General features: G+C 43.5%; 1 protein-coding gene across 7 annotated transcripts in view; it reads right to left on the bottom strand.

The window, feature by feature from the left end:
- Positions 1-8,887: 8,887 nt before the first annotated feature.
- MAPK8 (mitogen-activated protein kinase 8) overlaps positions 8,888-16,618 on the bottom strand; it is an 83,211-nt gene continuing 75,480 nt past the window's right edge. For 6 of the 7 annotated variants that reach the window (XM_055118707.1, XM_055118706.1, XM_055118710.1 and 3 more), the window contains one exon: positions 8,888-13,421. In XM_055118707.1, coding sequence (XP_054974682.1) covers positions 13,276-13,421 — 146 coding nt within the window. In that variant the 3' untranslated portion in view covers positions 8,888-13,275. Of the gene's footprint in view, positions 13,427-16,618 lie in introns of all 7 variants that reach the window. The other variant, XM_055118712.1, reaches the window with a different exon arrangement.

A 16,618-nucleotide genomic window follows, 5' to 3' on the forward strand; every position in this document is an offset into this window, starting at 1 on the left:
ACCTCTGCCAGATTCACGAATCACTGAATCAAGATCCTTACATTTTACCGCTGAATTTTGTTCGGCAACAGTACACAGACATAAAGTTTCGGTAAGATTGTATGAAGTAATCTGGAAAGGAGATCCCTAGCAGTAAATTCTAGACCTGCAGGCAGAAAGTGATCTCTGAGGAGGTGGCCATTGAACTGAAAACCAGGAGGTGGGCAGCCATGCAACCAGCCAGCTGTAGCGAAAGGGGAAGAGCTAGAGAAGGTGTGAGCACCAGGGAGTGAGCAGGGCTGAAGTCAGGCAGGACTAGGCACTGGGGGGCCCTCCCAGAAAGTTGTACTTTTTTTCCTTTTCTTTCAGTTCTGGGACCATTCCTGGTTCGGAGATGGGGGCTGAGGGGGAGTTGTTACAATGCTCAGAGTACTGTGCAATACAGCGGTGGAACCTGGGCCCCTGCGTGCAAAGCAAGCACTCAGCCTCACTCAGGCTCCAGGCGTTATTTCTACGCTGAGGAAGCTGGGAGAGCCCTGGAGGATTTCCCGCTGAGGAAGACGAGTTGGCTTGCCTTCAGATAAGGCTCCTTCAGCCACAGGTGGAGAGTGGATGGGTTTGGGAGTGAGAAAGAGCAAAAGAGGCTACAGAGGAACTAGTCGGGGAGCGAGGGCTGGGATCCAGGTCATAGAAGCTAGCCAGGGATGGGCTGAAGACTAAATGAGAGGGGAACAAGGGAAAACCAGTGTCCAGAGCAGTCTTCCAGAAGACCTGATGTGAAAGGGGGAAGCCGAACAGGGTCTGCTAACCCAGTGCATCAGAAACTCCAGTGCTGGTTTCCTGGCTTTACAGACAGGAAAGGCTTCACTGTACCCTTGAGTATGCAGATGAGCAGATGGGCGCAGTGCTGGAGTCCACAAACGGCAGCCCCTCGCCATTTGTCTCAGTTATTATTTACTGAGGTGGAAAGAGGCCACTGAAATGTCCATGTCTTCTGTTTTTTGGAACTGTCACTGTCACTGTCATCCCGTTGCTCATCGATTTGCTCGAGCGGGCACCAGTAACATCTCCATCGTGAGACTTCTTGTTACTGTTTTTGGCATATTAAATACGCCACAGGTAACTTGCCAGAATCTGCCTTGCAGGCGGGATACTCTCGGTAGCTTGCCGGGCTCTCTGAGAGGGACGGAGGAATCAAACCCCGATCGGCCGTGTGCAAGGCAAACGCCCTACCCGCTGCCCTAAAAAAGCAACCAGGAGGTGGGTTTTCAAGACAAACAGGATGAGGCCTGCAGTCTCAGGCGAAACAGGATGAGGAAGGTTCTTGAAGCATTTCCTCCTAAAACGCAACTTGTAGCAGGCTTTTAGATCCTTCTGGCTGTTCTGAAGGCAAAAGGCAAGCAGAAAATGGAGGGAGAAGCAGGGGACAGTGTTTGAGTGAGTTTCTGCTTCTGTCCTGCAGGACAACTGGAACATAAACACTGCCTCTGCTCAGCAGCCTTCCTAAGGCAGTGTGAGGGAGGAGAATTTTTGTCTGATTTACCGGTGTGAGATAGCCTTAGGGGAACAGAGAAAGAAGGCAGTGAGAAATGGAGAGAGGTTTGTCAAGATGGGAATTACTGGGCATGTTTGTTTGCTACTAAGAACTCTGCAGCCGAGAGGGTCAGACCAGGATGAAGATTAGGCAGTAAGGGCAGGGGAGACTGTACAGCCGATTGCCAGGCTGTACAGGTGGTTGTTTTGCTCAAAGCCAAGCCTAGTTCAAATCCCCAGCACCACACAGGGACCCCAAGCAATGCCAGAGGTCGCTCCTGAGCGCCACTAGATGTGGCCCAAAACTCGCCAAAGGAGGAGAGGGGACCGTCCCCCAAAACAGACCACGTGGGCGGGTTGGCTCCTGAGAGACTGGGGAAGACTGAGGACAGGCATGCGGCTGCAGGTCCATGAGAACCCCAGAGAGATGATGGCGGTGGACACCAGACCCCTCATTTAAAAGAATCATTTCCGGCAGTAGACAGGGGTTCCAGGGTGGAGACTGGAGCGGGACTGCAGATCCATGGCCCGGCCTCAGCACTGGTGGCTCTCAAAGACCTGACAAGTGACTTCAGCATCACCAGGTTGAGAGAGGAGCGTCACTGTGGTTCACACAGCTGGGAAGTGCCTGCAGCTCCTACAGCACCCTCAAGGTCTGGCTGAGAGGAAGCACAGTGAGTAGCGCTGGTTGTTCCACAGAGCGAGTGCTCTGTGCAAGAGGCTGGACTGGGCATGGCTGTGAAAGGAGGAGTTGGTGCGAGGATGGGCAGAGGACCATCATGTGTCAGCAACACCTGCCCTTTTGCCACTTCCTGAAGGCTCGTCTGCTCTTCCTCAGGGATCTTCCAGATTGCGGATGTGGCTCAGAGGCAGAGCACATGCTCCACACACGTGAGGCCCAGGGTTTAGTCCCCAGCAGCACAATATGTGAGTGTGCATTATATGTTAGACGTTTTTGCAGGGGGCGGGGGGGGGGGGAGGAATGTCCTTTCCAGTCCCCGCCCCCCCCCACTCAGTAACCCCATCACGTGGCTCACCTCCTCCTTCGAGGTATCCTACCCCTCATTCATCACCACCCTCTCACCTGCTCCCAGGTGGCTGGAGCATATTGGCATCATCTTGGGAAGTGGGGAGCCAGTAAGAAAAACCCCCTCTGGCGGTGGGGGATTTCTGATCCTCTTATCAGACTTTTCCGAAAAAAACACTCAGGCACACCCTCCCACACACCGTAAGGGGAGGCAACTGGGAGGAAGTCAGGGTTCTTTTGAGCACATGCTCACATGCCAGCAAGAGTCTCGAGACGCTGTATGCAGTGTGGAGGCTCTGCCTTACGTGAGGACTTTCAGAGACAGGGGCAGGAGCGGGTCTCGTCATTAGCTCAGCACTGCTGACTCAGTCAGACGTGTTCTTCCAGAAGACCCTCACATAGGAAGGCCTCTCGGAGCAGCTTGAAGAGCGTCCAGCACACTGGCAGCCTGCCGCTGTGGAGGCAAGTAGTGAGGCAGAAAGGGTGTAGAAGGAAGGATGACTGTGGAAGCCTGTGAGAGGATACTTGAAGCTGGGCCTTAAGCAATGAGGGTTTAAAATCGGCAAATGCAGGGCTGGAGAGATAGCACAGCGGGTAGGGCGTTTGCCTTGCACGCGGCCGACCCGGGTTCAAATCCCAGCATCCCATATGGTCCCCTGAGCATGGCCAGGGGTAATTCCTGAGTGCAGAGCCAGGAGTAACCCCTGTGCATCACCAGGTGTGACCCAAAAAGCAAAAAAATAAAATAAAATAAAATCGGCAAATGCAGAAGTGACGATCACAGCGTGCAAAAAACACAGGACTACTTTGAAGACTTTGTAGCACAAATAATATATTCTAGAGACCAGGGAAAAAATAATGCAGCCTGTTTAACATGTAGCTGCCCTGGGTTCAATCTCTGGCACCCCATATGGTCCCAAGCCCCTCCACGAGAGATCCCTCCCTAAGCCCTGAGTACCACCAGTTGTGGCATCCTCTACCCCCCAATATTATTTTTCAAATGCTCTCCCTTGCCATGGACTATTTTTTTTTTTTTTGCTTTTTTTGGGTCACACCTGGCTATGCTCAGGGGTTATTCCTGGCTCTGCACTCAGGAATTACTCCTGGCTCTGCACTCAGGAATTACTCCTGGTCATATGGGATGCTGGGAATCGAACCCGGGTCAGCCACATGCAAGGCAAATGCCCTAGCCGCTATGCTATTGCTTCAGCCCCATGCCATGGACTTTTAAAAGGCCCTCTTCTATCCTAACTGGGTTTAAAGAATTTCCACTAGTTTCTTTGGTTCCTTTTGGTTCCCTAGACCACACCCAAATCCTAACTGGACTCATGCCCACTGTCAAAGACCCTGAAGCAACAAAGGTTTGGTCTATCACTCCCCTGTCTCACAAACAATAACCTCCTGCCTTTGTAGTTTTGGGTGTTCACCCCTGGTGGTGTGCAGGCCTTACTCCTGGCTCCACACTCAACTCACGCCTGGCAGGGCTCAAGGGATCACACAGGGGACTAAACCCAGATCAGCTGCATGCAAGGCAAACACCTCACTGGCTGTACAATTTCTCCTGCCCCAAACCTTCTGCTATTTTTTTTTTCTTTTTGGGTTATACCCAGTGATGCACAGGGGCTACTCCTGGCTCTTGCACTCAGTGATATGGTCCTCGTGCAAGAGCGCCAGCTATCCTGACGGAAACTTTGGAGGGAACCAGCTACTAGATGGCTCGATTAGTCTTTAGCCCCTATACCCAGGATAGACGACCGATTTGCACGTCAGGACCGCTACGGAACCTCCACCAGAGTTTCCTCTTGCGTCACTCTGCCCAGGCATAGTTCATTATCTTTTCCGTTTTCTATTACAGATTCACCACCAGTATCTCACCATTCTACAAGGAAGTGATCATTGACATAAAGAGAGGGGTTCAGCAGGGTGATACCATTTCACCGAAACTCTTCAGTGCCACCCTCGAGAACGTCATGCGACCACTGGAATGAGAAGGAATGGGAGTGAAGATAGATGGTCGGCAATTATACCACCTCTGCTTCGCTGATGATATCGTTCTCATAACACCGAACATTAGCCAAGTAGCACAAATGCTGGCCGACTTCGACCGTGAGTGTGGAAAGGTCGGACTACAGCTGAATCTCACGAAGACAATGTTCATGAAAAATGAACTAGTCCCTGACGCTCCATTTGCTCTCAATGGAACGAACATCTCTGAATGCAGCAGCTATGTGTGCCTGGGTCGAGAACTCAACATGAGGAATGACTTGGCAGGAGAACTGTGCAGGAGAAAGAGAACAGCGTGGAATGCCTTCAAGAGCGTCGAAGAAGTTGTTAAGAGGACGAAGATCCTCCAACCCTGGGCACATCTTTTCGACTCCACCAATTCTCCTGCACTAACATACACCTCAGAGACCTGGGCCCTACAAAAAACAGGACAAAAACACTATTCGGGTCTCCCAAAGAGGAATCAAAAGAGCACTGCTTGGAATATCACATTTCACTCAAGTGAGAGATGGAATCCGGAGTTCCAACCTCCATCGACCATCAAGAATCAGGGATGCTGTCTCGTTTGCCAAGGCATTGAAAATCAGATGGGCCGGACATGTAATTCGATTTAGAGACAACCGCCGGACTAGAGCTGTTACCGGGTGGATTCCACGGGATGTCAAAAGACCACTTGGCTGCCCACCTAGGAGATGGTTGGACTTCGTCAAGACCCTGAACGAAATAGTTTGAGGCTCTTCGTGTTCCTGGAATGAGCAGATGCCATTGAGCTACACTAGCACACGTGACAGGGACAAATGGAGATGTTACTGGTGCCCGCTTGAGCAAATCGAAGATCAACGAGATGGCAAATGACAAATGATATGGTCCTCGGGAGACCATTTGGGATGCTGGATATTGAACCCAGGTCTGCCACGTGCAAGGCAAATGCCCTACCCGCTATGCTATCACTCCAGCCCCACCTCCTGCTGTTAAAAATAGTTTCTTCATCCCTACTCCCATACCTGGCTAGTTCTTACTCCTTCCCCATGCATGGCCAAAGCAAGCACCAACCACACACTTTAATATAATACCACTTTGTCATTCCTTTAGTCGGGGAAGACCTTCCCCTCACCTTTTCATATCAGGACTTATCAGGACTTAAACCAGTGTCTCCTAAGTGTCCCATACTACCTCCCCAGAGGGTGTGGGAGTGGTGGGAAGGGGATCATATCAGTCTCGGTGCAACTGAGGGGCTGCTTTTTTTTTTAAGGGTAGGTTTCAGAAGGCTGAGGAGGTGGCTTTGGTAGAGCTGTTTACTACAGAAGGCTGTGGTAGAGCTTTTTAAAATATAATTTTTTAAATTTTATTTTATTAAGACTCCCTGACTTACAAAGTTGTTCATAATTAGTTTTAGGCATACAGTGTTCCAACAGCAACCCTCCACCAGTGTCAACTTCTGTCTGCCAAAGTCTCCAGGTTCCCTCCCACTCACTAGCTTGTCTCTGTAACATGCACTTTAATTTTTTTAATTACTGAATCACTGTTACAGTGACAGAGATTACAGAGATAGTTACAAAGCTTTCATGATTTTCAGTCATACAATGACCAAATACCCATCCCTCCACCAGTGTACATTTTCCACCACCAATGTCCCCAGTATCCCATCCCCCCTATCCCAACCCTCCCCCTGCCCCTATAGAGACAATTTTGCCCATACTCTCTCTCTACTTTTGGGCATTAGAAACATGCACTTTTTAAAAAAATTTCTTTTTTCTTCTTTTTGGGTCACACCCAGCGATGCTCAAGGGTTACTCCTGGCTTTGCACTCAGGAATTACTCCTGTCGGTGCTTGGGAGGACCATATGGGATGCCAGGGATCGAACCTGGGTCAGCCGCGTGCAAGGCAAACACCCTACCCGCTGTGCTATCGCTCCAGCCCCAGGAACATGCACTTTTAAGTTTGGTTGTTATAAAAGTTTGGACCTCATACTTACGCTATTATTCACTCTGGTTTAGATATATACCTCAACTCTACACCATCAATATACTTGAGGCTTTTGCTGCCCTTCACCTCCCATTTGCCTCTTCTTTCCCACTTTTTAAAAAAACATTAAAAAAATTTTTTATTTAATGAATCACCATGAGATAGACGTACAAACTTTCATGTTTGCATTTCAAACAATGTTCTAGTACCCATCCCTCCACCAGTGCCCATTTTCCACCACCAATTTTCCCCTCCCTCGACCCACTTCCCTCCTTTTCTTTCCTGTCCTTATTTCTATTATCTATCCAGATCCCTTGGACACCTTGCATTCCCTTCTCATTATTCTGTATGTTACAGATGTAAGATCATCTGATATTTGACCTTCTGACTTCCCTTAACACAACCACTTAGCAGTTCCATCCAAGTTGCAGTGAATTGCATGATTTCATCATTCCCGAAGCTGCAGAGCATTCCAACCACGCCTTCATTATCCACCATCTGTCCTTTGATACCTAGGGTTGATTCCATAGCCTAGCTATTGTACTAAGTGTGCAAAGAATAATGTTCCTTCTGAATATTTGTGTCTTGGGGGGTAGATACCAAGACATGGATTTGTTGGGTCATGTTAGCTCTATTCCTCTCTGAGGTACTGTGGTAGAGCTCTTGCCTTGCAAGTGTGAATACACAAAGAATTCATAATTCTTGCTGGATAGTACAGTGGTTAAGGTACTTGCTTCGCATGTAGCTAGCCTTGGTCTGATCCCTGGCACTGCATGGCTCCTGGACAGTGCAGGAGCCTCCAAACACTGCCTTTTCCCAAGGGTTACTGAGCAATATTTTTCTTAAAAGGAAGCAGTAGGCCGAATATGATTTAGATCTTCTGATTTAAAGGTTTTCCTGTCCTGCAAAACCTTCATTTCCCCTAATTAATCTCTCCTGTATCTCTTCACCGTGGTCACTGTCTACACAAGTCAATTCAATCAGGGTAATGAGTGGTGTCATCTGCTATTCTCTCTTCTCTCTCCCAACAGTATCAGATACATGTGCACTCATTAGTTAGTGAAATGAAATGTTAGAGGCTTAACAAAACATGTTTGAAGTATTTCTTAGTTACAAATAAAGCCTCAAGACATCCTGGAGTGTAGGCTGTAAATGATCAAGTTTTTTTGGCCTTTAGGTCACCACTCCGGGGCTACTTCTGGGGTTAGTGCTGGAGTTTCAACTAAGGCCTACCAAATGCAAAGCTAGTTTATTAGCCCTTTGAGCTATCTTCCTGGCATTAAAAGTAATTTTAAAATCACTGAATCTGTACAATCCAGCTTCCATTTACATTGTTAACGGGCTCTTATGAAACAACATTAAAATGTAGTGTCAGTGGAACAAGTTAACTCTGTATTTTATTTGGTGCTGCCAGGGCATCACAGCTGAATGGGATTTATCTTTATTTTTGTCACTGTCACCAAGACAGTGATGAGCAGCACCAGGCTGGCAACTGATGGAGCAACAGTGAGAAAACCTGTCCTCATCCTGTCCTTTCTGTGGAGCAGGAAGAGGTGAAGAGAGCACAGATATGGGGTTAGGCTGTATCTGAAACAAGAGTTGAGCCCCATGGAGGAGGTCTTCATACAGAGAGGTTGGACATAGGGTAACCCCGACAGCCCCACAGACCATGCCCAATGCAGGCAGATTATATTCCTGGCAAAAAAAATGTTCAGAATTGAAATTTCATTTGTTTCCAAAGATACTACTTGAGAGTTGGGAGAAGTGGAGTTGGGGCCACAGCCAGCAGTGTCCAGGGTCCATTCTTGGCTCTGGGGACAGGGGAAACTTTGGTGCCACAGTTGGTGGGATGCATCAAGTGCTTTAATCCTTGTGCTAACCCTCTGGCCCAGAGATCTTTTAAAAATACTTATTTTTGCCAAGTGATTATGCTGGCTGCTATCTCATATGACTATTTTTTTTTCTTTTTGGGTCACACCCAGCAATGCACAGGGGTTACTCCTGGCTCTGCACTCAGGAATCACCCCTGGCGGTGCTCAGGAGACCATATGGGATGCTGGGATTCGAACCCGTGTGGCCATGTGCAAGGTAAACGCCCTACCCGCTCCAGCCCCCTCTCTCATATGACTATTAAAAACTATTTAAGGGCACTGAAGCAAATTCCCTTTACAAGATTGTCCCTCCAGCAATTTCAAACACCAGAAAAATAAGATTAACCAGACAACTCAGATGATATTTTACGGTCTTCACAGAATGTGTGAAATAAAAAAGAAGCCAGCTCCAACAATCTTTTACCCCAATCTACAGAAATTATTAGTGCTGCCAGGAAAACCTTTTACCACAAACTTATAATTTGTTTTCAATGAAAAAACTCTTAATTTCGTAATTTCCATACCACTTTTTTCTTTTTTATTTAAAATATTATAACCAATTAACATACTAGGTAACATTGTTTACATTCCAGTGGTGCATATTTGATGACCAGGGCATGAATGATTCAAAACCACAATAATTATCTCAGCATTCCCTACAATGTGCCCCATTTCGTTTTGTCTAGAGGAGGGAGAGGGAATGGAACACAGGGGAGAGGAATGAAGAAGGAATGGCAGATAGGGAGAAAAAGCAAATGTCCAGTATCATAGTTAGGTTTTCAGGTTTTAAAACCTACTGTACAGAATAATCTGTAATGAGAAAATAGATGTCACAGTCCAGGTAGACCGCTAGTTTAGTTTAACTTCATCATTCAGCTAAAAGATTAAGAGCTTCTCAAAAATATACCAAATATCGGGCCTACAAAAGTAATTCATTTCTTCGTAAAATTTACTAAGATTTATTTCTTTTGTAAAATGTAAAGAATGGACTGATATCACGAGCAGGTTTCTACTTACAAAAAACAGTAATAATGTCCAACAACCACATCTAACAATTTTCCAACAACTACAGCGATAGAATCTACACATCTCTCTTACTGATGGCAAGGTATGTATTTTACATACTTACTGGTATTGTGTTGACATTGGCTATAAAGTACTTAACACATATAATTCACACTCAGTAAAGATCTAACAGGGCAACAGCTTACTTGGGAAAGCATAGAAAATTAGTGTGAGGTAGTTCAATAAAAATCTAATTCATTAGTTATTGTGAGAATAGAACATTGTGCAAAACTAATCCACAGGTAATATTTCTCAAAAGTTTCAGTAACAAAGAGAATCTAACCCAGAAATGGCCACAAAGTTGTTACTCTTACTAGACTCTCCTTAAGAGCACTTAACTAAGAGCAGTTAGTTTAAAATTAATTAGAACTTTTGTTTTCCTTGCGAATTTTGTAATCATACCCCAAACTATACGCTTCTGCTTCAATGCCCTTTACATTATCTTTCTTGCAACTACGGAAAAATTAATTTCCTCCGATTCAGGAAAAACCTAAGAGAGATCAAGAGAAACACACTGTATACTAAAATGTAAAGGATCTGGAGGCAACATTTATAAGGGCTGCTAATGACAGAATGGTGTTGCTTGGTTTTTCTACAGTAAGAGAAGTTTACTGGGGTCATAGGGCTTCATGCATTCACTCTACAGCTACAATGTGACTAATGACCAACACTCACAAACTACAACAGTAATTTTGAAAATAGACTATTATGTTTTAACCTCAAAATGTTGTGCAGGCTTGTGCCTAGGCAACAATGAGTTGTTAGGTCTCCATATGTGTAGCACATACTGGCCGGTAGTGTATAACAAGTTTTATCCGTTACCCCGAAACAGCTCCACTTGCCTGCCTGCTGCAAGTTCTCAGACATCCTTTTTATCTTTTGAGACAACGTAGCAGGATTAGCATAAAGCAAAACAACAAATAGGTTTGGGGGGGAGGGAGTTTGCTGCTTTACATACAGTTAAGCTTCTCTACGATTAAGGGGGTGGGTGTGGGGTAGCTTTCTCATTTGAAAGGCTGGCATTTCTCTTAGAAAATCTGATGTAAACACAGTACCTTTACCAACTTGAAAGACTCATACCAGGACAATCAGCAGTCAAAGATGTGTGACAAACTGAGAACTGTTGGCAAACAGATTTGAGATGCTCTACCTATGTATGTTGTGTTTAAGCACTCCCCAAAACACCATCATTTTTACAAATGATCACTATATAGTAGAAGATAAATAATGGAATAGTAATGAGGAAGAAATACATAGAAAGTAGTAGCGCAACCAAATTAGTGTAACCTAACCAGAAAGAAAAATCTGCAAAAAGCTGAATCACAAATTTTGGTCAAAAGATTTTTTTTTTTCTGGTAGCAAGACAATGATTGTATTGAGTATATTTGAATTATGAAAATTATATATAACAAAGGTGGCTTTATGTAAGTACTATTTGGCAGCAATCTTCTTTGTGTGTTTTTCTTTAAAATAACCCCAAATTGGTTTAAGAGTAAAAAAAACATAGAAAATAAAAAAAGAAATATTACAGATTTAGTTTAACAGATTTAAGAAAAGAAAAGGCTGCATTTACAAGTATAGTTAATGTATTTTAAAATATATCAGGGCAGGCAACATTTAACTGACTTTTTTTCAAGGATGTAATTTTAATATTTTAGTCTCCTCTAATAAGATTTTTTATTTTTTCCCCTGAATCAACCAAAACATGTTGACTGGCAAGTGGGAGCTGGCGTTTATAATAAATGATACATAGGAACACCTGGCTTTCTTCACTTAACGAAAATCTTTATCAACAGAGATGTTTATGGAAAAACATAAAACATGGGAAACGGCTGACAGCATGTCAGTTGTTAAAGTGCAATAGTGAAATAATCTCTTTAGAGAAAATAAAGCTAACTGCTAAATTAAAATAAACTAAGTACACACAAATGCTCAGATTTCTGAAATAGTTAAGTCTCATTCTGTTTCTACAATTCAAAAAGTATTACCTGTAAATCCATAATTTTCTAAATGAACAATATGTCATATTGTATTATGGATAGAAAAGGGACTAATAAAAAGGCTGATAGCCTTAAAAGTGGCTGGAAATCATGACTTTGGACCATTAAAAAAAACCTGGTTATTTTCAAAGCATATAAAAGGGGTAATATATCCTACATATTGCACATTAACAATGACCTAAATAAAATACTCAAAAGGAATCTTGTACTAAATTTAAGAATAACATGCCAAGTGAACTTTCAATATATGTTGAGCTTTACCAGTTCTAGCTCCTGTTGGTCATTTCTAATGGACTTTTTGCCTAGAACCTTGTCATATAAGTATGCACTTCAAGTCACTATATGAAACTCCTTATTTCAAAAATGACAAAAAGGTGCCTGGGAAAATTACAGACAATGTATTTTAGAGAAAAGTAATGAGAATTCAATGATAGTTTACTTAAGAAAAATTCAGTTATAAGAAATAATCCTGCAGGTATAAAATGTAAACAGTTAACACACACTAGTCAGGAGCAGCACCATTCTTACACTACTCAACATCCACATTGCATGTTTTATTGGAAATCAGATATAAAAAAATGAGACAGACAAAATAACCACCACTTATGTCTGCTCTGCTCAATGTGAAGAAACAGTCCTTAGAAAATGATATCCTATAATATGGCTGTGTGCTACTATTTTCAGATGAACGGTATATTGCTCATTTGATACATCACCTACATAAATCTAAGTAGGTTTTGGAACCTCCCGAGATCTAGTACAAAGATGATTATGCTACACAGGTAGAATCAAATGGCCAGAAACACCGTGAGAATTGGTGCTCAACTGACTGACACTTTAATAGGAAACTGGAAAGGTCCAAGGGCCCAAGGCTGCAGGAAAGGGAAGACCAGACTCTAAACCACTGCTGGAACCTACAGCCTGAGTAGATTAACTCAGTGTATACAAAAACAGGCTCATCGCTAGTAGAAGTGAACCATCTGTTTATTTGCATTGAAATGTATTATTCATGAAGTATCCTCTTGACTTTATGTGATCATAAGCTTTGAGCATGCCACAAATTTGCAGAAAACATCATACTCTCATAATTTTACTTTTGTCAGGTGAGGTGGGGGGAAAAGAGGGTGATGGTGGCAGATACTCAACATATTCAAAGACATGTTCTGAGCTATTCTGCCATTTAAATGATGGGGCTTTTTGCCAATATTCATATAGAATTAACTACCAATAGTTTTGTTATAACTAAATTAAGATTGGCAAGTAGCAAATGTTGGAGGTTTTTAAAACACGTTCACCATTTACAGTAGTTATTCCTGAATATAACTGGCTACAGGTTATTTTCCCTCACTCCTCAGGGTGTAATTTCATCAATAAGCACATAACCCTGAAGGATAGCATCATGAACAAAACATTTAAAATAAATTCTAATAAAAAAACTATAAAAATCTTAAATAATTCATGATATAGGCAAGTCACCACATAATTGCTTTGATAAACAAAATCTTACAAATTCAGTAAAAAAAAAATCAGCAGCATAAGATAAAGCAAATATGCAAAAATTTAAACCATGATAAAATAATTAGGTTTACATTATACAGTTAATTACAGCAAAAATACAATACAGTTTTGTTGCTGTTTTAAAACACAACTTAAGTTTTAAATTACATCACTTGAAATTAAAAAAAATAAACTACTTTACTACAAAATGAATTCTACATTTTTGAAAAATCACTCAAAAATAAGACCACTGAATTGTTTCAAAGTAGTTCTATCAATGACTAAATGACTCCCCATCCCTCCCAGCCTCCCACCTCCCCAAGGCCCAAGTAGTCATCTACAGCAGCCCAGAGGTCCAGCTGATGCTTCCAGACTGCTGTCTGTATCCGAGGCCAAAGTCGGTTCTGTTGACATCGAAGACACATCATTGACAGACGACGATGACGATGGATGCTGAGAGCCATTGATCACTGCTGCACCTGTGCTATGAGAAACAAAACAGCAAATCAGTTGCAGACAGAGTCACACACTGAACGACGTACACTGTACTGGCTGCCTCTTGTGAAAAATAGCTCTTTCTTGGGTTCGGAAAGTTCATTAATGAGATTCACAAAACAAAACAGCAACTTACAAATCACCCTTCACTCTAAGTTAAAATCTAAAGTACTGCTCTTTCCTCAAAAACTGTTAAGTTCAAGACTTTGTTGAACAGATCTCAGGGATATTTCACTAAAAAAAAACTAAGAATCCCTGTTCAATAAAAATGATTTATGGTATTTTCTCACCTAACCCTGGATGGGTTAGGGAATGGCCTGTCAATGTGGTACTCCTAGGGCCTAGCATGACAGGGTGCATCAGAGCTAACCCAGCAGTGCCTGCTGCCAGGGTTCATTTGAACACGGGTGAGCTCTACCTCTCTAACCAATCAGCCCAGTCCTAGGAGCACCTTGTTTTAAAGTCTAAGTTAAGGCTTTTAGTAAGATCACTTTATAAAGACGTCTTAGTTCAACTGCCTCGGTTACATGGTCTTCACATTTACTGAAATGCCACAGGTTGCATCTAGGTGGAACACTTCATGACACTGAATTTAGAGGTACATTTAATGATACAACGCCACTGGTCAAGCAAATGGAAGCTAGAATAAACATAGGACTATTTTCAAACTAAGAATCTTCTATACCACAAAGGAAATGATAACCAGAATAAAGACACCCCACAGTCTGGAGAAGGATATTTGCACACCACTCCACCACTTATCACTAGTGCATGTCCAAGATATATAAAGTACTGACAGAACTTTACGAAGAAAAAAAACACACACACCAACCCCATCGATAAATGGAGGAAAAGATGAACAGAAACTTCCTCATGAAACAGCCAAGAGGTCTATGATAAAATGCTCTGCATCACTCATCACTGGAGAAATGCAAATCAAAACAACAATGAGGTATCATTGAGACTGGCACACATAACAAAACAATTAGTGCTGGCGGTGATGTGGGGGAAAAGAAATTCCATTCACGATGGTAGGAATGTTGACTAGTCCAGCAATTCCACTTCTAGGCAATCTACCCTTAGGGCCAAAAACTCTATTAGGCAACTGAAGCCGTAGCACAGCAGGTAGAGAGCAATTACTTGCCTTGAATATGGCTGGCCCAACTTTGATTCCTGGGCGCAGAGTCAGCACTAAGCACTGCTAGGTATGTGTTGTTACCCTCCCACCTTGCCCCCACCCCAGTAAAAAGCCCTCTATTCAGAAAAGCACCACTAAGGTCATTGTAGCATTATTCACAGTAGCCAAAATCTAGAAACAACCCAAGTGTCCAAGAACAGAAGGTAAATAAGAAAACTATGATATGTGTGTGTATGTGTATGTGCGCGCAAGCACAAGCACACACACAAAGGAGTATTACTTGGCTTTAAGAAAAGATGAAATCATGCAATTCACTACTATGTCGATAGGTCTGGAGAGTATTATGCTGAGTGAAGTTAGGAGAGGGGTCATATTCAAAGAGGACACAGAATGATCTGTCGTATGTGGGATATAAAGAATCATTGTACGGGCTGGAGCGATAGCACAGTAGGTAGGGCGTTTGCCTTGCACTCGGCCGACGCGGGTTCGATTCCCAGCATCCCATATGGTCCCCCAGCACCGCCAGGATTAATTCCTGAGTGCAGAGCCAGGAGAAGCCCCTGTACATTGCTGGGTGTGACCCAAAAAGCTGTAATAAATGCACGGTCTTCAGGTGGGAGGTGTGTGTGTGTGTTGTAGGGAAGTTTATAGTGGTGGTTGTAGGTGTGGATGCATGGAATTCTACATTAACAGTTCTGTAAATGAGAGAGAGAGCGTGAGAGAGAGATTGTGGGCACAGCTAAACAGCAGTGAAAGAATTTTATTTCACTTTGATTTTCTGGTTCATTCTGCATTTGGGGGACAAAAGCTATGGAAAGAATTTTTAAGAATTACTTATAGTGGGGCTGGAGTAATAGCACAGCAGGGAGGGCGTTTGCCTTGCACGAGGCCGACCCAGGTTCGATTCCCAGCATCCCATATGGTCCCCTGAGCACCGCCAGGGATAATTCCTGAGTGCAGAGCCAGGAGTAACCCCTGAGCATTGCCGGGTGTGGCCCAAAAAGCAAAAAAAAAAAAAAAAAAAGAATTACTTAATTACTTATAGTGCAATAAAAATGACATCTGAAACTAGTTTTATTTAAGATCTTACTCAATAATATAAGATGCTAAAACATAATACCAAGTTGTGTCATAAGATGCCAATTTTTGTCTAAACAGAGGAGTTCTAAGAGAAATGATTAAAATGGTAGTCTTTTTTTTTTTTTTTTTGCTTTTTGGGTCATGCCTGGCAATGCACAGGGTTACTCCTGGCTTTGCACTCAGGAATTACCCCTGGCGGTGTTCAGGGGACCATATGGGATGATGGGATTCGAACCCAGGTCGGCCACGTGCAAGGCCCTACCCACTGTGCTCCAGCCCCTAAAATGGTACAGTCTTAATCACATTTAAGACCTATCTGTTGAAATTACTGACCCTTCAAGTATCGCTCAAATTTCATCTCATCCTTAGCACTTTATACTTTTTTTTTGCTTTTTGGGTCACATCCAGAGGTTACTCCTGGATCACGCACTCAGGAGTTACTCCTGGCTCATGCACTCCGGAGTTACTCCTGGCTATGCTCGGGGTACCATATGGGATGCTGGGAATCGAACCTGGGTCGGCTGTGTGCAAGGTAAACGCCCTACCTGCTGTGCTATCACTCCAGCCCCTCTTAGCACTATCCTAACACCACTGTATGCCTAAGTTCCCAGTGCCAGTCAGAAGCCACTCAAGATGCCAGAAAGCCCAGGTATTATTCTGTTTGTTGTTATTTTGGGGCTACACATACAATGCTCAAGGTGTATTCCTGACTCTGTGCTCAGGGGACCATATGAGGAGGCAGGAATCAAACTCAGGTTGGCCACATATAAAGCAAGTGCCCTACCCACTGTACTATCACTCCATCCTGAATCCAAATCCAGGCATTCTTTTCTTTTTTTGGCTTTTTGGGGTCACACCCAGAAATGTTCAGGGGTTATTCCTAGCACTGCACATAGGAATTACTCCTAGCATTGCTCAGGGGACCATATGGGATACTGGGGATTGAAACCGGGTTGGCCACAT

Source organism: Sorex araneus, chromosome 11, assembly GCF_027595985.1.
Source record: "Sorex araneus isolate mSorAra2 chromosome 11, mSorAra2.pri, whole genome shotgun sequence".
In the NCBI taxonomy this organism is placed as follows: Eukaryota; Metazoa; Chordata; class Mammalia; order Eulipotyphla; family Soricidae; genus Sorex; species Sorex araneus.